The sequence below is a fragment of the Anas acuta genome, chromosome 2, assembly GCF_963932015.1.
Source record: "Anas acuta chromosome 2, bAnaAcu1.1, whole genome shotgun sequence".
Taxonomy (NCBI): Eukaryota; Metazoa; Chordata; class Aves; order Anseriformes; family Anatidae; genus Anas; species Anas acuta.
In genome coordinates, this window is record NC_088980.1 from 67,549,426 (window position 1) to 67,570,999 (window position 21,574).

The 21,574-nt window shown below is 40.7% G+C and overlaps 1 protein-coding gene across 1 annotated transcript; it reads right to left on the reverse strand.

The window, feature by feature from the left end:
* Positions 1 to 1,646: 1,646 nt before the first annotated feature.
* SMIM13 (small integral membrane protein 13) lies at positions 1,647 to 15,156 on the reverse strand. Its single transcript, XM_068670730.1, has 2 exons — positions 14,833 to 15,156; positions 1,647 to 5,330 (listed from the first exon to the last, which is right to left on the reverse strand). The coding sequence occupies exons 1-2, from the start codon at positions 14,906 to 14,908 to the stop codon at positions 5,137 to 5,139; spliced, it is 270 nt and encodes an 89-aa protein (XP_068526831.1). The 5' UTR covers positions 14,909 to 15,156; the 3' UTR covers positions 1,647 to 5,136.
* Between the last annotated feature and the right edge of the window lie 6,418 nt (positions 15,157 to 21,574).

Consider the following 21,574-nt stretch of genomic DNA (forward strand, 5'->3'; position numbering starts at 1 on the left):
AGGACATCTTGGAACTAGAGATAAGGAAAAAGTCAATCTCCCCTCAGTGAATCCTTTAGAAAGTGTAAAAACTAATGCCATTTTGTAAATGTAATTGCTGGTCATTAAATACTGCAAATATCAAATAAACCTTGTGATTTTGGCAAGTTAAGAGGCTAATACAGAAAGTCAACAGAACAAGATCCAGAAAGCAAAATTTGTATTTTCTGATACCAGACTTTCAAGTCCTACTGAGCCATTCAAATTCTCCAGCGCAGAGAAGATATTAATATCCACGTATAACAGGCTACCCTCCACTGCAGCAGTTTTGAGGACGATGTAGGGTGCACACACCTCCTCATTTGCTAAATTACTCCAGTGAAGGCAAGGCAATTGAAGCTCCAATCACAGGTTTCACAGCACAGATTTCTGCATAGAAGGCTGGAAGTTTTAATGGAGGGAACAACAATCAGCTGCCTGCATCGTATTGCACACACACAGCCCCAGCTGGGAAGGATTTGCAGCTAAATAGTTACCAGGCCACAGCCCCTAATACAGGACACGTCTTCTCACCCTTCCAAGTTCAGGGGCATTGGCAGAGTCCTGGTGGCAAAGCATCCAAGCCACACTAGAAGGAAGGACATCACAAACAGTGTACACATACAGTACAGATGCTCAAAACACACAGATTTCTGGTCTACATGAAGAGTACAGCAATATACATGTCTTTAAGTTTGGATATGAAACCCAGCATCCTTACACGACCAACTCCCAGTCTAATCCTAGGTAAGTCTTCACATAGGTATAAGCAAGGCAAGATGAAACCCAGCTTGTTTTACAAAGGCTACCTGATCTCCTTATGTTGGATAAAGGCCACAAGAACCTCAAGGACTGCACACAAGTACCTGTGTGGAAGGAGCACTGCCGGCTATGATGGCCTGCTAGGGAGCTTGTGGCAGAGCAGAGTTACACAGCAGCAGCTTTAGTCATCTTCCTGGAGCAGACGGTGATGTGTTTCCTTGTGGTCAGCACCAAGCAGAACAGCAAGCAGGTGCTTTATGAGCATCTGATACTTGTAACCAATCACACATCACTCCCACCTATGTCTAACCCCCCTTCCCAAACACACCTCTATCTACAACTCAGACTTTTTGAAGTCAAAAAACCCTCAAGTGCTCAAGTTACCTAATGCCATAGCATTTTAGTAGCCCCTTCGTTAGTAGCCCCTTTCTGCAAATGAGAACAGTAGGACAACAGCAGACCATCTCATTCAGGACTCAACACATGCATTTTACTTAACAGAAGCAATCAGGGAGAAAGCACACACATTTTCTTCTCCTGTACAACATCCTCAATTCCAAACTATTAGAACTTCCTACTTTAAATCAGTAACCAATCTTAAAAGTACCAAGAACAAAGGAAAGAGTTGTTTTATTTAATTGCTAAAACCAAATGATAGCTTTCAAGAGCAATGCAGAAAAATCATCTGTAATAACAATTGACCTAAAAGAAACGTACTAACCTGGCTTTTAGGATGAAATCATCTGTAGGTACTACGCCAGCTAGAATCTGACTTTTGAGAAGTCCTCTTTTGTACACTCATATGAAGTCTTATTCTACAGAAAAAAAAAAATCCCATTCCAAAGAGAGACAGAAACACACTCAGATCAAGTATTTGTAACAAGTCTGGTTATTTTATTTTTTACGTGTGCAGTCAGCTAAAACAACAGCTAAACAGATGAAAACAGACAACCACAGAAGCTTTAGGTACAGTATCTTAACACTGAATAAGCAAATGACCGCATTAAACACTTTTTTTTTTTATGCTGGTCATTTCCATACAAGACAGAATTACATACACAGGTCTAGTTCAGTGTAAAACCTGATGTTAAGCAGCAAGTTGCTCACGAGTTGCAGCACGGTATATGGCATTTACTGCAAACAGCTACAGCAGCAGTGCTCAGTGGATGAACTGCATAGAATTAACCTTACGGGCAAACATTAGATAGACCACCACAATAACAACCTTAGTGGCTCCTTAACAGGTCTGAATTATGCAATTCAACAACAATTGTCTATACTCTGGTATTTTAACAATAGGTTTTCTATATTTTTTCACTGCTCTGTACTATATTTGTTCCAGCTTTCCTGGCAGCAACTGTTTTCATTTAACTAATTATACAATGCAAGTAATCACTGCTTATTCAAAAGTTACACAGCCCCTGCAACAGAAGTGATATGAATACATTTAAAATAACCAACCCAAAGTACATTCAATAGAATGGCTGCAACAATAAGGCAATGAACAGTTTCGAAAATAGATCCTACTTAACAAAACAAGACCAACCACATAACATGTTGTCTTCATAAGGTTTCAGACTTGAATAGGTCATTTCAAAGTTAAGTGCTTATCCACCAGTAACAGTTCAGAAGTACACTGGTAAAAATATTCAAAGACATGAGTATATTGGACTGCCAGCAATCACAACCCAGGTCTTAGCATGAGTATGCTTGCACACACACAGCTTCATTTTTACAGGTTTACATGAAGTGCCCTGCACAGAGATTTTACTACAGACTCTCAGGAAAAACTGTATACTGACTGAAGATACCAATATTATAAAATTCTTCCTAACCTCGTAATATAAGCCTCTGACCTGCTACTAGTAAGATCACAAATGTTATACATTAAGCAAATAGTGTTATTGGCAGCTATGTCACAGCAACTTTAAAAAAATAGCATCAGCTGTTTAAAAGAGACTGAAAATAATTTGGGGGAGAGAACTGTACACTTACAATATGCAAATAAGGGAACTGTTTGGCTAGAGCAGATGAACTACCCAGAGATTCTACGCCTATTAGCTTTAAACTACCATCTAATTGCACATTTAATCAGTGTCAGCATTCAAGCCTGCATGGGTCTTCCTTCATTAACTTGCTCCGGAGTCTTGATTCTTGCACCTTTAGAACTACTCTGGATAGCTACAAATATCATTATAACTTTGCATTTCTTCACAGCTACCAGAAGCAGAGACTGAGTTAACTGTTCCTTATCTCAGATGGAGATATTACAAGCGTAAGCATTTTGCCATCTTCAGTGGATTTAGGTCTAGGCAAAAGTAAAGTGCAGTGGAGTGTCAATATTCTACATTAGGACCAAAAAAAAAATCTTTATTTGTAAGCCCATATTAGCAAAGCTCCAAGACAGAGATGCTAAACATTTTTCTTCAGAAAAATGCTCCAGGATTTGGCTAGTACTGCTGAGCTGAAAGTCTCATCATGTGAAAAAGACATACAGACACAAGAATATTGTGACATTAAGTTGTGCAATAAAATCAACTGAAAGCAGCAAGGAAAAGAACCTGATTGCTTTTGCTCAGTTTGAGTAAACGGAAATTTTACTAGCGAAGAAAATATTATTAGGAATTCCTGCTCAGCAGTCAGGATAGAGGAAGGAGACTTACTATATTTCTGCATGTGTTTCAACGATATGCGTACTGTCTAGTCATGCTTTGAAGTGCAGCCCTGTGATACAAAGCATGCTTATACGTACATGCTAGTAACTAAAACAATGACTTTCAGGTTCCAAAGGAAGGTCCAGGCTGATCTTACATATCTTAATGCTCAAGCATCCAAGTCATTTATAAGGTGAATACTCTCAGTAACTTTTAAACAGTATTCACAGATGACAAATTAAAACAAAGGCACAAAAGAAGTGCTCTTTTCCCAGAAGTAGGTCTACTTAATGAGAAACCTAAATGTTGCTGCTTTTAGCTGCATAAGTGAACCAAAACCACAATTTTGGAAGTTACAGGTTTAAACTTCATTAACAGCTGCAAGTACAAGATCAATTTTGTAGTCCTGTTTAACAGTTTTTGTTGTTATTGTTTTTGTTTGTTTTAATACAATGAACAGTGATCCAAACAATACCGCATATCTAGGTTCTGAGAGAAAACTGAGGCTGTTCATGAAATAGACTTTTGATTGCTCCCCCCGCCATGCACACGGAGGTGGAACATGCATGGTCCTCTTTTTCCCAAAGATCTCACGCATCAATCTTCAGATTGGCTAGATAAACAGAACTGGAGCTCTTAATTCAGAACTGCAGTGTCAGAATAGCTGCATAACTCATTCTCAAAAACCAGGAGCTCATTACTGGTAAAGATCAGCAAGTTTCCCACCAAACATGAGGTACCGAATTCATTAAATTAATTGCTGTAACACTATCAAAGTGTTAGAGTGACGTCTAACAAACTGGTCAGAATGCCTTCACTGGTTCCAGAGAAAAAGTTAGGTCTGGTACCAAATACCTGATGTAAGAGTGTTCAAGGTGAGCTAGAAAAGTACTTAGTATTCAAGAGCCAAAGATGACACTTCAGATTACTAAACCATAGGTACATAACCTAGGCATCTTCCCCTCTCTAACATAAATTGGACTTGGAGTAAGAGGTTCAGGAAGAACATACAGAAATCTATCATGATTGTTCTACCTGTAACCATTCTTATGCCAAAAGCAAGAAAACAAATCTTATGACCAGATTCAGTATCTGCCTTATTTTAAGGAAACAATTAAAACCTCCCATGTTCATTTAATATTGTTTTTTCATAATTCATTTATACTTACATAGAGATAAGAAAATAACAAAGTTTCACTTTAGAATACTTTCTAAAGCAGGATATTCTTCCAACTGTTTTTCAAGTTCACATGCATTCTCAAGGTTGAAAAAAATATATATTCATATATAGCTAAAGAAATAAAACTCAATTTCAGTACATGTAGTTGCAGTGCTGTAAAGAAAAAAAATAATTTAGAAACCATTTCAACTCTGAAACATTTATTATGTTCAGACAAATGCAAAGGCTAAGCCTATGGTCCAGGACCTATTTTTCATCTGTGCACAGGGACAGGAGCTACAGCAGCTCAGCATTTTTCTGATGGAGAAAAATGCTCTCCACCCCTCGTTTCTTACAGTACTCTATGACTTGCTGTCAAAGCCCTCCCTGAACCTTTATTGAAGTAGCAAGTATTGACAGTTCCAAAGCAAAGGTCCACAAGTATTAATATTACCTCTTAGGTCAGTTTTTCAGTAAGGTCAAGCCATTGAACAACACAGCGCAGAGGTGCTTAACCATTAGCCAGAAGTTCAATGAAGTATTTTAAGTTGTTTCTTCTGCGGGTGCCCTTCGCTGTCGAGCAGATTTCTGTCTACTTCTGTGTGGTGAGGGTGGAGTCTCTTGTTCGGCTTCTGTCTCTGCAGGCTCGTTGTCCCCCTGCTGGGACCCTGTATCACCTATCAATTCTCTCAGGAATTTGAACTTAGACAAAAACAACTGCCAGACCACATACCAGCCTGCAGGAGACAAAGAAAAAAGGTACCACTTAGTTAATTCACACACATCGATAGGCAGCTCTCAGGCAAAGCACAGCAGAAAAGGGAGAAAAAAAATAATCAAGTGCCACCTTGATTACTCTTAACCCCAGCATTCCTCCCTCCCCCTCCACACCCACCCACCCACCCACCCCTGTTCACAGTCCTGCAGGCAACTATGCAGCTTGATCAAGTTTGCCCTCATCCAGAAGCAAATATTCTAAGCTCCAGGCAAGAACCTGAACATATTCTTAATTGCAGTGCCACAGCAAACAATAAGCAGGCGATTACACCTGTGCAAAGGCATGGACCTTAGCTGGCAGATGAAAAGGAACTTCTGTGGTTACACCTAAAGCAAGGCCACAGAATTCAATACATAGGCACTGTAAAAAGGTAGCAGTGGGGTTCCTATGCTCCCTCAGCAAACACACCACACTCAGGAGGAACCACCTTCTAAAAGCTGCATTACATTAGGCACACTTGGAGACTTTTAAATTAATGCCATGTTTTACATTAAATACATAACTTCCTTATCATAAGTCACTAAAAGGCAACATCCTCCAATTCAGTATTTTCTCACCACACCAAAGTCCCATTAAAGTAAAATTATCAGGTAAATTTGTATAACATTTAGTTCCACCCCAATGCAGAAATGTTCTTGGTCTCAAAACCACACAAGTGAATTTTACAGCTGAGAGAGTCACATTTCTAGAATCTCTAAAAATATTTAAGATCCACCACCTCCTTGCTCTTAAGTCAGCATTTCCAGAACAGATGGACAACACTTACAAAAGCAGATGTATTTTTATCTAAACCTAACCCAGAACCTTCTTTATAAAATTCTCATTTATCTAAGCACTTTGATAAAGAAAGGCTGGAGCTGTACCAAACTGAGAACTAGTTATCCCATTCCCTTTAGCTGGCCAGTCAAGTTTCATTATCTATAGCTTAGACGTGTCACTTAGCTGCATATTTCACAGATAAGCAGGATAAAATTGGAGCTGTGATCCAAAGGCATATGCTATAATACAAGCTGCAATATCAAAACCATTTATCTCAGTCAGAGCTATAAATTAACAGTCCTTTTCTCAATCTGAAGGTTTTGCCATGCAAGCCTGTAGTGCTGACACCTGCAAATATTAGCAGCCCTATTTTGCACATCTCGGGAAAGCTGTCCCTCAGCAACAGAGCTGTCAGCAGAAATGGATTTCTGAGCCTGGGCAATGGGCATATAAAGCAAGGTGAAACGCTAACAAGTGGCACTTGTGTAACCACAGCACCTTTATTTTTCTCCCTCTTTTGTCACTGGAGTCAGGACAAGGTGAAAGCCATTACTTAGGACAAAGCAAGACCCCACCCTTCCCCTCTGTCCTAGAATACTCTTCTCACCCTGTAGACTCTTAATTTCCAGAACTTCTCTGCTACCAGGGTCAGCTAGAGGAAGGCATGACAACCTTTTAAGATCCAACTTAATTCCCAAGGCCTACTCCAAGTATTTCCTATTCCATTAACATCTGAAACTTTAAATTATTTGCGTGACATCAGATTCAATTTATTTACAAATACTTTAAAAGCCCTGTATCTAGAAAAAAAAAAATGAAAATGGCTCGTTTATTGTGTTTTTGCATATCTAGAGGTAAAAATTACCTCTACTTTTGAAAATTGTTCCCATTGAGTGGTATTTAAGGTCTTTGGGATCTACAATGTTTTGTCAACTTTGAAGACCATAAATCGATCCATTTTTCTCACGGCTCTAAAACTCATTAAAAAAAGTAATCAAATCTCCAAAGGCACACTTACTTCCAGTCTGCACGGGAAAGAAAAAGTGTTCCCAATGCATACAGGAAAGGTGAAAGTGAGACCTGAGCAGAATATTACAAACTGTTATAAGTGTCTTCAACTCCACAGTTTGCTGAGAGATGAAATTTGTGAGACTGAACCGAGAAGTGCATGAAAAGCATGCAAAGTGTTTTATCACATTCACTTAAGGAGATGGGGGGGGTGCATGAAGCTCTCAGCCACAACTTGCCTTTTTCAAAAGGTTCTCCCTAAAATACCTTCAAGTGAATTCATGTCAGATACATACGCTACTTCCAGAGAACACCCCAAGGAAGAAAAAGCCAAAATATTCAGGGCCTCCCCCCAAATAAAGTTGTAGGACACTTGACAGAAGCACCGGAGTATATTTGATATAAACAAACAGGCCAGTAAGTGAGGTATTTAACTTTGGCTGGGTAAAGAGCTTCTTATGCTTCCCTTATCAGTGCAAACTGGCCACTTACACAGAATTACAACCTGGACAAAAGCAAACACTGAAGGCCATTACAACCAACCTGACCAGCAGGACCAGGCAGATGTGAGCCAGGATGCAGTACACTGAAAACAGAATTACAAGAGGCTTACCCACTGATAGTGGGAGGGACAACCAGGCTCAAGAGCTGTAAAAATAAGTTCAGGTTTACCCTGTCTCTGCCACATCACCATCCATTGCTGCCTCCTGGTCGTCTTCTCAGGCACGTCCCTCCCCACATGCACCCCTGCTGGCTCCACATGAAAGACTCCCCAGACTGCCAAACTATACCACAGACACCGTGGTATAAGGTAATCAAGGTAGAAAGATTCCTTTCTTACACTTGTTCTCATCACAGTGCCAACTTGGATGGAAAGTTGTTTTTTTACAGCATCCCCCGAACACACCCGATCATCTGAATCCAGTTAAAGATGCCTCTTCAGCTGAGACTCCCTGTCGCCTCGCAGTTACCAAACACTCCAATAAAACTTCTCAGAAATAACCAGACTAGTAAAGAATTGAAGCAAGTTGCTCAGGGCAAAAGAGACTCTCTCCAGCAATGGTATTGAGTAAATACACCATTAAACAACAACAAAAACAAAACAAACAAACAAAAAGACAAAGCCTGGAGACAGATTCAAAGTACCAAGTTGCATCGCCATCTCATTTGAAAGTATCTTTTATCAATTTTTCAGCCTCTTAAGAACACTGCAAAATTGTAACCCCACACTTTTTAAATGTCAACTACAGAGTGCATTTAGTGTATTTTTTTTTATTTCTTAAACTAGAATGGACAGAAAGGCCACTCTCCTATTATGCATCTCAGCTTTGCCACTATTCTGCTATAGAGCTGATGCCAGGCAGGTAGCTGGCACCACCAGTTTGCATCTAAGAAGTTTCCAGTCTGTTCAGGCCACTCAAAGAAGTCTTACTGGTTCACCTCCGCACACAAAATACTTGTTTGGAATCAGTCTTGTCTTCTTTAGCCATTTGATTTGCCTTTTTGAGTCGTTCTCAGCTTAGTTGAATCTGTGACAGTAAAACAGCCCTGGCACAATACATCTTCAGCCAACTAGCAGGGATGACATGCCACACCAACATGTAATATTTTACCCTAACTGGTGAAAGAAGCTGCTCTCCAAGAAGTGAGTTAGGGCAAGGGTACATACACCACTGCAACACACAGCAGGGGCTCCAGCTCCCTGTAAAGCAGATACCCAAATCCAGAGAGCCTGGAAAGTCTGCAACCATTATTCAGCATTTAGGCAAAGTAGCAGCTTCCAACCTCCACAGAGTTGTAAGCTGGGAGCCACTTAAAACGCCACGGCTACGTGCCAGCCAGAGACATTTAAGCCACGCTTGGCATCGTGCCATCAGTATGTCACCCCTCCTACGAATCGTGAGGCAATGTGTTTGCAAAGACGGGACCGTGACTCAAGGCTCATTTACTGACTCAAAAGCATGTATCATCTTTGCAATAAAGCTGTCATGACAACTTTAATTTGACCAAGTTTCAATAAAGCTACCTTCTCTGTTACCTCCCATACTGACTCCTAGTTCTTCGTAAAGGGGAAAGAAGCAAAAGCAATCTGATGCTATATTACTCATCCTCACTTGCTCATGGGCACAAGTCTCGGGTCCATAACTTTCATTCACCTTATGTTAGCGTGTAAACATAAAGAGGGGGAGGATTTTATTTACTGGAACACATTTTCCTCTTCCATTTGAATCACAAAGATAAGCATAAAAAGCCAAAACAGGGATAATGTGGAATGCTGGTGTAAAATAAGCTGAATTTTCTTATGCAAAACACACATTGGTCCAAGAAAGGAAGGAAGGTGATGCGGTAACAGTGCAAGAGTTACTTGCTTGTATTCAAACACTGAAGTGCCCACCAGAGAAAATCTTAACAGCTACAGATGGGGGGGCGGAGGCACACAGCTCTAGAGGCTAAACTGAGATTTGGGAGAACAAGGTTCTACCACAGGCAAATCACTTTAACGCTGTGCCTTTTGAAGAGGTATGTAATACACTGCCCCAGAGAACACCTTTACTGTCTCCTGATGTCTGCTGTCAGTGACACGCTGCTTGGGTCTGTGCCGCTCCCTAAGCCTGCTCCTTATTTCGCACCACATCACTTGCTGACTGATGCAAGGAAGCTTGCTCTTTTCCAGTCTTCCATTTTTAACAGTTGTAAATTTCAGTTTCAAATGAAAAAGTATTTTCTCTTTATTGCTAGCCTACTCAGGCATGGCTTTCCTCATGTTTTGAGGTATGTCACAAGATTATGTCATTTATGATAGTTACAAAACTGTTTAAACAAAGCGTTATAGAAGAGTTATTCAGGCAGAATTTAAGGCTCAAATGTTTTCCCATCTACAAATGAATTCAGACTTGTGAAGCAAACCACACACACTTGGTTCAGCAATCAAAGTTACATGATTTTTGTTATAAGTTTATGTCTCAAACCCCATCTCATCAGCCTCGCCTGCTGAATGAGAAGAACAAGCCTATCTGTTCCCCTGAAGGCACTTCTGCACCTTCATCGGACTATGTGCATTAGTACATTGGGAAAATAAAACAAAATAAAACAAATACACAGAGAATAGAACACCAGCCAAGTTGAACTCATGTATTGCTTACCTATGTTACATATGGAGTGGTAATTCGTGTCGAGAAAATGGTTGATATTAATAAAGAAGGGGGAGATTTGGGAGTGTGGCCATAGGGGTTTGAAAGCCTCATGGTTGAGATAACATTAGAATCTTAACAATGAGGCCATCAAGAATATATAAGACTTTAGAGGGAACAAAGAAGGGTGATTCAGGAGACTCCATGCAGTCTGGGGTTTCTTGTTCTCCAGCCATTAAGGCATGGAAGTTTCTGGGTGTTTGCTGTTGTTGTTACATTCAAAGTTGTTTGGCCAATGAAAAGTTGTTTTGAAAAGAACTGCTGTGGAGAGAAGGGTATAAGAGGGGAAACTGCCCGCAAGATAAAAAAGGAAGGCAACACGATGTGAAGAAGTTATGATCAATAAAGAAACAGGAAAAAGGAGTGAAGAGGAACAGGCTAGCGGAACAGAGACCAGGACGGGAACAGACACATTGATTGCCTCATGAAGAAAGGTTCAGCCAAACTCAGCAAACTGCTCAGAGAAGCTCGTACAGAAAGTTGCTGGAAATGGGCACACCGGAGCTGGAGAGAAGCTCGAGCTGAGAGAAGCGGACCTGTGCACACAACTGCCTCTCACTGGTAAGCAGTTGCGCATTATGGAGAATCATACGTCCTTAGGAACAAAGACTGTCCTGGTAACCTTACAGCTTATTCTCCTTATTAAGGATTGGACAGTTTATGAGCCTAAAATATGGGACCAAAGTGGGGTCAAGGTGTGGGACTCTGCAACTAAAAACGACAAGGTTGCAGTGGGATTGCTCGGCACCCGGCGAGCAGCCTCTGAGGTCTTAAAGAGCCCTGGGGGACCACAGTCAGAAACGTGTGGCTTGCCAGACAGTGAGGGAGCTGCGGGCTCCTTTACTGATCCGCCTGCTACACCATGGGCCCCTCTGCTGCTACAGCCATCGAAGGCTTTTGCTGTTACACCCCCTGTTGACCTGGAGGTGCCTTTTGAACCAGGCCTATTGGCCTTGAAAAGGAGATGGATATGCTTTTCTTCGATCCGGGAGGAACGGGATACATAAGGCCCGAAGACCGAGTTGCTCGACAACTTAAAGCGAGACATATTGTTCAAAAGGAATGGAAAATGGAGACTTGTTAGTAATCAATAAAAAGAATGGAAAATGGAGAAACTTAAAGGATTGTTTGTTACCTTTTCTGATTTGTTACCTTTTCTGATATGTTTTGGTGTACTCGAGTTTATTAAGTCATGGAAGCTAAAGGATTGTTTGTTACCTTTCCTGATTGTACGTATGTATAGGCATACTCGCGTTTAGTATGTAAAGCAATGTTCTGTATATTTAGAATGTTTGATGTTTGTGTGTGTGTGTTGGTGGAGCATAGACTCCCCGCACACCCAGCACTGTTTACTTGCATTTTATACCTTTTAGAAATATTTGTTTTATAAATATTAAAAAACTCAGATTGAGTTGAGACCTCATTTATAACACCTATCTCCTTCACTGTGCATAAATTCCTACCAGCAACAAGGAACGCACAAAAGCAATGAGATCACGAGAGAAAACAGAGAAAGGAACTCTGGAAAGATGGCTATAAAGTGGAAGGAAGTTACCTTAGGTCCACTTTTAGAAGAGCAATTGAAAACTAGACATGTTTGTAGTCTCTCAATGGTTTTTATGTCAGATGTGCTCAGTTTTACAAATAGATTTCACTAGCTGCAAGCCTTCAGTGCTTCCTAACAATTCCAGATTAGGATTGGAAATGGCAATTGCAAGCATCCAGAAGTGTGGCGTAATGACCACACAGACACCAGGGTTTCTTTAGGGATCAGTAACTTCAGTAACTTTTATTGAGGACAGGCTTCCTTGTTATACCATTAGCTCTGCAAGCGGTACTTTCCCACTAGCTACTCATTAGTTAACAACTTTGCCCTGTAACAGCAAACATTTAGCCACTTCCAAGTCTTAACGGTTGGAGAACAGGCTGTTTGAGACAGCAAGGGTCTCGTGAATCACTTTTCTTTGTTCTTTCTAGCTTGTTTACATTCCTCATGGCTTCATCGTCAGGAATCCCATGTTATCACATCACCAACCATGGGGCTTGTCGACCCCCCTGGCGATACTCCCACACAGCAGCGTTAAACAGAAAAAGAACTCAGGTCACTAACTCAGTGTACTTGTATAGACATAAATGCAAAATTCAGGTATAATCATTTGCTTTTCACATTGCTGACGAACTGGTCCTAATAACTTCTGACAGTTTGTGCATTGAATTTTATCTTTTCACTTCAGAAAAAAAAAATAACTGGAAGGAAATTTAACATTATAGGAGGCTTTCATAGCGCTTAGCCCATCACATCTGTGATGAGCAACATAAATTCAGGCAATCCTGGGACATCTCCTGGATATTTTAGTAGATTTTTCTCTGCAAGCATTCACACCATGAGTCCTTTTACAAGCCACTCAAAATACAAGTAACAGCTCATCAGTCTTTGGACCCTGGCAGTCTTCTGAGGCTGTTAAATACCTTTCATCAGATGGCTATAAAATATTCTTATCAGCTTAAGCTTACTCAAGCTTATATCCGGTCATCCTTGTCTCAAGTTTGTCCATTAACTTGTGTGCCTCACTGGCTAGCATTTACTTGTATCCTGGCATACATACAGCACTCATCTCCTTGGGAGACTGACAGGCTCTCTATTTACAAATAGAGACCCCTCAGTACAAAAGTTGATAAGATGCTGCCTACGACAGACACAAATAATTTGATTGGAGGTAGTTTATACTGATTTCTCCTAATAGTGGTCTTGATACACTTTTCCTGAAATAGTTTCCAGTCTTGGCACAAGAACTAGAAGTATCCTCGTACTAACTGATTAGTAAATGCTGTGTAGAACTGGGAAAATACCATTACCAATGCTATATAAATCATACCAAACTTTACCTAGCAGCCATTTCTGTCTTTAAAATCTAGGCACATTTTAGCAATCAATTTATAAACTGATACTGTTAAAAACAAGATACAGAGGACAGATGAAGCACAGTGTTCATTAAATCTGAGTGTGGAATACAGAAGTCCAAACTGATAAGTACTTATAAGCCATTTAAAAATAAAGTTATTAACTACTTTTGCTATTTTTAAACAAGGAAGTACTAAAGAGAAGTTACCAGGCAAAGTTAAAGAGATCCCTCAGCACTTCACACCATTTGTCATACAGAGACAAAAGCAGAAACACCTAGAGAAAATGTTTCTGATTTTGAACAGTATGTTGTAAAGTTATTCTTAGCCTTCAGCATTATCTCTCACATGTACTCTGACAGCACGGAAAGCCTAGTAAATACATTGCGTCTCCAAAAGACAGAAGATGGCCACTGAAGAATATCCACTGAAGACAAGAAACCCATCTCAGAACAGATATCCACCTGTGTCACTGTTCAGTCTGTGACAATGGACAAGAAGGGATACAGGAGAAAAGAGCAAAGGAGCAGGGAAAGCTTACAAGGTGCCTCACCTACCCCCAATAATCTGTATTTCAGATGTTCCCTTACCTTTTAACATTAGTACTAGGGCTTAAATACATTGATGGACCATTCAAAGTTCACAGAAGAAAGATAAGTTTTAGAATCCAAAATATTCTTAATATTCTTCATGAGCTTACCATTTTCCCCTTTCTTTGTGTAAAAGAGTACTTTCTCTTTTTTTTTTTTTTTTTTTTGTTAAGCCTGATCATTTCCCTTTATATACTCCAATTCCTCTGTAACAAGGAAATGGAACAACCATTCCCTGTTCACCTTTTTCACTCTACTCAGTTTTATAACTATCACCTTCCACCATTCAACTGTTTTCCAGGCTAGACAGCTCTAACCTAGTTAGAATCTCTTCATGCAGAAATCACTGCACAGCTCTCACCGTTCTATGCTTTTAAAAAAAATAATCTGGGAGATCTTTTTCTCTATAAATAAGGTAATGGAAATACGCTGAGATACAGGCACGTGATAGGTCCTTGTAGCAATATAATGGCATTTTCTATTTTATATTAAATGTCTGAACATTTGATTTGCCTATGTAGTTTCTACAATGAATTAAATGTATTTCGGAAAATTTCTTTGAGTGCCTTGATTTAATCCTCTGTTCAGGATAATAACAGTTCAGTTTGAACCCCTTAAGCTTCTCCACATGATTTACGTATGCACATACCTCTCAGTTCTCAGGGGTGTAACTCCACAGATGTTAATGCTGGATTTCACCTGCCGTTTCACTGTCGAGCCCCTTGACGTTACTACATCTTTTCGCGATGCAGTTTTGAGCACAACTCTTTTCAAAAGCATTAGATGCCAGCTGAGCCTTCAGGTCACCCCCCTTGGTTTTCAGAAAAATAACCCCCCCGAGCAGCAGACGCCGGGTGGCTTCACATCTCACAGGTCTGCACCGCAGCTGGGCTTGGTGGCGCTTACCCTGCATGCTGGGGCTGCTTTTTGAACCCCTATCCCGACGCCCCGGCCCCCCCACTCAGCACAGGTCCGGGAGGGATTTTCCTCCCCGCGCCCCGCGGCCACTCACCGCACAGCATGAAGAGCAGCACGCAGGCCAGGGTGGCCACGATCACCAGCAGGGTCAGCCCGATGCTCTGCCACATGCTGCCCGCTCGCCCCCCGCGCGGAGGGCAGCTCCGAGGGCTGGCGGAGCCGGGGGGGGCCCCACGCGAGCTGGCGGCGGCGGCGTCGCCCCCCGCCGCTCCGCGGAGCAGAGGCGGGGCGGGCCCTGAGGGGCGCGCGGGGCTCACCGGGAGTCCGAGTTCGGCTCCCGCAGGAGCGCGCAGGCCTCTGCGCGGCGCGGACTACAAGTCCCAGCGTGCCCCGCGCTTCGCCGCCTGTCCCCGCCGCGGGATGGTGTCGCTGCGCCAGCGCCTGTAATGGCCGCCCGAGAAGGGTCCGGCGCCTCGGCGGCTCTGAGGAGACAGTTCGTCCCCCGCGCTGAGGGAGCCCGTCGTTTTTCTTCACTTTGTCATCGCTGTGCTGGCTTCCCGCTGTTTGATGTGCGCGTTACAGCGGGGGTGCAAATTCCACGGGACCTGTGGTGATAGCACTGCAGCTGCCCTGCCCTCACAAGGGAAATCCGAGGAAATGATAACTGCCAGGAATCCTGAGATAAAGGCTGCGCTCCTCACCGATACAGCCCCACTGGTGCAGACTTTAGCACTTTCACCTTTAGCACTGGAAAATAAAAGGTTGTGACTTTCCCTTCTAGCATGGGAGACACCGGCTGATGTTCCTAAAACTACTGAAAAAGAGCAGAGCTGTGACTGCCCATGAAGGTGTCACCATTGCAGGGAGATGTCGAAGCCTAATCCACTTATCCTTTGTGTTTCTTACATGGTTGATTTTAAAATCTCCCCTTCTAAGTGAAGCTAAAGTTCTTTCTTTTCCTGCTCGTTGAGTATGTCATGTGCCTCCTCCTTTCAGGAAACCTGTAACCTAAAATTACCTGCACTTGTAATCCTCCATTCACATTCTGAAATTTGCTGTCACTTCACCAAATCAGACCAGAGTTCCATCTTCTTATTTTAGACTATTCTCCTATAATTCCAAGCCCTGTTTAATACTCTGCCTAACCCACTCATCATGTCTTGCAAGTTTAATTCCACTTTAAACACCTTTTCTGATATTTCTCAATAACTTTGCACTTTGTTAATGCCTCCACATCTTTAAATGTCACTCTAATACTAACCTAAGCAGTTGTTACATGCATACTTATGCAAGGTATCTTCTGTATTGCAAACAAACAGCAAAGCAATAACAGATACTGTATTCGCTTTTGAAAAATAAGTAAGTTCCCTCTTAGCTACAGTGCTGTGTTTCTCTATTTTTTTTTAGTTTTCACAGAGAGTACATTCTCTGGGTATGGAATTGCCACATTCCTGTAAAGTAGCTGTCATATTTGGGGTCTATTAAAAAATTTCATATACATTATCCTACAGTTCCAAACCAGTTTAGTAATAGTAGTTAATTAATTCACATCCCTGAAACACATCAGCAACCATAACTGAAGAAAAAATTATCTTGGAAAACTATTTTGGAATGAAGTCATTTTTGAGTGATAAATATCTATAACAGTGATACCATCCAAAGCAGTATATTACACAATAAAAATGAAAACAGGAAGCAACTAAATTTCTCATATTGCACTGCACAGGAAGATGGTCTTTTAATCAACATATGTTCAGTTTGGAAATCCTTAATTGTATTTGTTTAAGTGTGTGTTTCTTCAGAATGTTAAATTTGAATGTGATGGGTCTTCAGGCTTGAATTTAAGGCATCTTGAAATGGTAAATGCTCTTAGTTTAAAAGAACTAGCTCAAAAGGCAAAGCAGATACCATATTTTGGTTGCTCATACTAACCGTTCTAAATCACTTATCTTCTGTTAATTAAAGTGCTCTCAAATTATACTACAAGAAATTTAATTCTCTTATAGAAAGGAAAAACGTGACATGAATATCAGAAAAGCTTCCCAACCACAAGACTTCTCAGGTTGAACAGTAACCACCAAAAGGAGAGAAATGTCCAACCTAGCAGCTGTTACATATTTAGTTAAAAAAAAAAAAAAAAAAAAAGTGATGTATTTAAAAACTTTTTTTATCCCACAAAGCAAATGAAGAGTAAGTAGAACAAATAAGCTTCATGAATCATAATTGGCTTAAATCTGAGGAGAACATACAATCCAAAAATTTTCAGAATATCATGATTGAAGCTGAAGCATTTCACCTTCTGCCTAATTTCAACAAGGTTTCTCACCCAGTACACACATGTCCTAACCACAGGGTTAGCTGAGCAGGATTACCTCATTACGTCCTCTGACCTACCAGCAATGTTCTACCTAATGCAGCCCAGTATAACACTCTCCTCTCATCCACTGGGCTAACTACCTTATGTAGAAGGCTATCAGGTCGATTAGACATGATTCTCTGTTCTTAAATCCATGCTAACTATTCACGATCATCTTGTCCTTCGTGTATGTGGAGACACTTCCACAAAGATTTTCTCCATCGTCTTCCCAAGGTTTGAGATAAGACTGCCTGGCCTGTATTTCTCTAGGTCTTCCTCCCTGAAGATAGGAGTGACATATGCTCTCTTCCAGTCTGCCGGAATCACTCCCAGTCACTAGCACATTTCAAAGACAACTAAGAATTACCTCACAATGACATCATCCAGCTCTCTCAGCACTCATAGGTACAACCTATCGGGCCCCATGGACCTATGTATATCCAGTTTGTTGAAGTGCTCCCTAAGATGGTCCTCCTTTACTGCCGGCAAGTCTTCCATGTTCCACACTTTCCCTCTGGTCTCAGTGGCCTGGGATTGCTGGAGACCAGTATGAATGCAGTACTGAAATTGCCATCAACAAGCACATAAAAAAGACTGTGTAGCGTAATTGTTGAAGCAGTTAAATTCAAGTTCACATCCTCACAGGCACAGTCAAGGGGTAACACTGTGGATGTTATACTTTAACCAAGTTGTGAGATAACAGGAGAAACACTTCCTTCTCTAACCATTTGGTGAATATAGTCTTTGTTATCCCGTGTTTCCTAATAAATAAAACCTTTCATGTGGATCATGTGGAACACATTGTGTAAAATGAAACATATATGCAGATTCCATCTAAATAATAATAAAAATAAAATGGAAACATTATATATACTTTATCTTAGACTTTTCTTCAGAACAAAATTAAATTAAATAAGCACGTATCTTCCCTGCTACATCTTACAAGGAGATGATGTTGTTTAGCTTTGAGAAAAGAAGGCTCAAGGGAGACCTTGTCACACTGTACAATTATCTTAAAGGAGGTTGTAGCAAGGTGAGGCTCGGGCTCTTATCTCAAGCAGCAAATGATAAGATGAGGGGAAATGGCCTCAAGTTGTGCCAGGGGAAGTTTAGGTTGGATATTAGGAGAAATTACTTTACTGAAAGGGTTGTGCGAAATTAGAATGGGCTGCCCAGTGAAGTGGTTGAGTCACCATCCCTGGAGGTTTTCAAGAAATGTGTAGATGTGGAGCGTAGTAACATGGTTTAGTGGTGGACTTGTCTGTACTAGGTTAAAGGTTGGACTAGATGATTTCAGAGCTCTTTTCCAACCTAAATGATTCTATGATTCTGTATCAGTTCGTACATGTATATTAATGTGCCAGAAGTTTGTATCAATACTGATGATGATGCGTTTGGGATAAGTGAGCTACAATACGGATATTGTTTGTTTGTTTCAGAAGTCTGTGGAATCAAATACAAGAAAGTATATTAAAAGAAAGTGATGATTTTTCTAATCAGTGAAGTTTCTAATTTCTGAAATTTGAGAAATTAGGTTGTTTATGCAAATCTAAGCTTGATCTACCTGGTTTCTTACATGTGTATGTGCAATATGGAGTTGCAGAATTGAACGTGTCTCATCTGTTCCCTGAAGAGGATGGAAAAAAAAAATATTGATAATGAGCTTTATGACTTATTAAAGTCATTGCCATCTTTTATCCATCACCTTGCAACATTTGGTCACTGCGCACTATCAATATTGTACATTCAATACTTTTTCCTATGACGCTCAACACTGATCAACCTTCTTATATCTTTTCTGTCAGTGCACATGACCATCTACGCATTGATGTATGTTTTGTGGGTTAGAAAAAAAAGGTTGGCCAAGGTCATCATGCAGCAAAGGAACTGTAGCCCAAGACCAATGAGCAGACCTCTTAGAGTGCTTCTGCTAATTAGTACACCAGACCATGGGGCAGGCCAAAGCAGGAGTATTTGATGCAATTTCACAGAGCAGCACAGACATGCAATGTTGCAAATAAGAGAGCTAAAGACCACTAGCAGTGAAGAGTAATCCAGATTCTGAAGGTACAAGCCTTATTTAAAGGGTGTGAGAGCTGATGCATCTAGACTAACCAGTTGTTTCACAGCAGTCAGTTAACTGGTGGTCATGTTTGTGTAGCAAAATGAGGAGGGATGTTTTAATCCTCCATGAGCCAGGGAGAGGACTGAGGCTGAAACAGGTGTTTGAAACTTCAACTGCTTTTGCACCTGCCATTTTTGGTTTCCTTTCCAGCTGGTACATGCGGAAAATGTAATGCTTCTCTTGTATTTAATGTATTTGTAGCACAGATTCATAACTGTGTAGCAAAGCAGAACTTTCACTTATGTTAGTTGCTGCTGTCAGAGCTCAGCATTGTGACAAATCTACATTCAATTACCCTAAGGCAACAGCAGAAGGAAGAAGAAAATCTTTGACTAGCTGTAGAAAAAATATTTAAACGATCTACCCATAATCACATGGAAATTGTGTTATATAAGCAGTGTGTTCTAGTCCTCCAAAAGAATTTTAACCACTTTAACAAGATTATCTTTTCTCGTTTTTAACACCCTTGCATCATCCATGGCCTCCTTTTTGTTTATTATCGTACACAGTGCATTGATGAAGTAGGAGTCTTGCCAAAGGCTATTAATGTAAATAAGACTTATTAAAATGAGCATGCACGAGAAGAACAAATTAAAGTAATCCAGGCAGTTTTTGTTCAGCCATGTCCTAATTTTTTAATCCTTGTCTTGGCACATACAATATCTTTGAAAGTAACTGGCAACCATGCCAAGTACTGTCACCAAAACAAGCTTGACTGCCAACTGCTAATACCCAAGAAGCTGGCCAAGTAATGATAGTTCACGCAGAAGGTGCAAAATGTAGCCCTTTCTTCTATCCAGACTACACGTGATGACCTTCCCCCCGCTGCCTCTCTTTTGGTATTAATGCATTACTATTTCCCAGGGAAGGAGTACAGAGAAGAGATTGCATCCACTCCTTTCCCTGGTGGTGGTTATCCTTGATAACGTGATGCTTTATGTTGTAAGCTCTTTGAGGAAGGACCTGCCTTCTGGAGTAGGTCTCAACACAGCAAGACCACAATCCCAAACTGGGACCTCTATAGGCTACCATAATGCTAATGCTAGCATGTGCAGGAGAAATAATTCAGTTCCAGTCACAACTCAGAGCATTTTAGCACCATCAGATTCCTCACAGGAGACACGTAGACAATGGACAGAGCATCTAAATATGGTCTTTTGTATTTAGCCTCAGTTTTGGGTCAGGTCCATCAATCTTCGCCAAGTTCTTGGCTGATTTAAATGATCAAAATGGATTATTAATATGAATATGATAAGAGGGATGAGAATATTCTATTTACAGAGATTTATAAAATGCCAAACTAAGCTATGTAAAGTATGTAAACTATGAGTGCAGCCAAGGACTTTTCCTGGGTGTGTTGCTATTGCATTTCAGCTTTAGCAAAGCGTTTGAGTAAATACCTGCAAGTATCCCTTTGTGCCGAAAGGGGGTGCTAAAACATAATATTATAAAATCAGCACTGCTACACAATCGCTCAAATTAATATTTTCTGCAGCCACAAGTTTACTGTGGCTTAGTTTTTTTTTTATTTTACATGCCCACAGCTGGAAATTTAAGACAACGTTTAGTTTTATACTTAGTCATACTACAACAGCTCTAGTTTCAAAATTAAAAGCACAGAAAATGACATTATACAAAGAAATTGCAAAATGTTAGCTTTAGAGGAGTGATTACTCAAATTTGATTCAATGCATCTTTATTACCAACAGATCTTAAGCACTCACTGAGAGTTAACAAAAGTCTATCACATTAACCTTGTAACTCCCCATAACATCGGTAGCAGAATTGAGAAATTTAGGTATGTAACCATTGCCCTATGTTAATAAAATCAGAAACAAAAAAAAATAACAATAATAATTTAAAAAAAAATAATAATAACAATGACAAACTGACAATATAAGGAAGTGAACCTCTTTCATTCCAGTTAGCTTCTCAGGAAAAGAAGACGTTTAGCCAGTGAGGCCGGTGAGTTGTACAGATACTACTGAGAAGACAATTTTGTGAAACAGGCAAGTCCTAAGTTTAAATTCCAAGTTTTGGAGGAGATCGTGAGCAAGAGCAGTGATTAGCAATGGGAGACATGTCTGAGTTCACTTTTCTTTCCCAGACAAATTCAAAGCCTGTCTGGACACAGCCCTGGGTAACTGGCTCTAGGTGACTCTGCTTGAGCAGAGGAGTTGGACCAGATGACCTTCAAAGGCCCCTTCCCACCTCAACCATTCTTAGGTAGCTTGTGATAAGGTCAAATCTGCAGCAATCCATGCACCAGCAGGACTCAAGCTAATTGTGGTATTTCACCATCAGTTGAGTGCATTGTCCCAGAGTGAAGTGCTGCTTAAATTGCTTCTACTTATT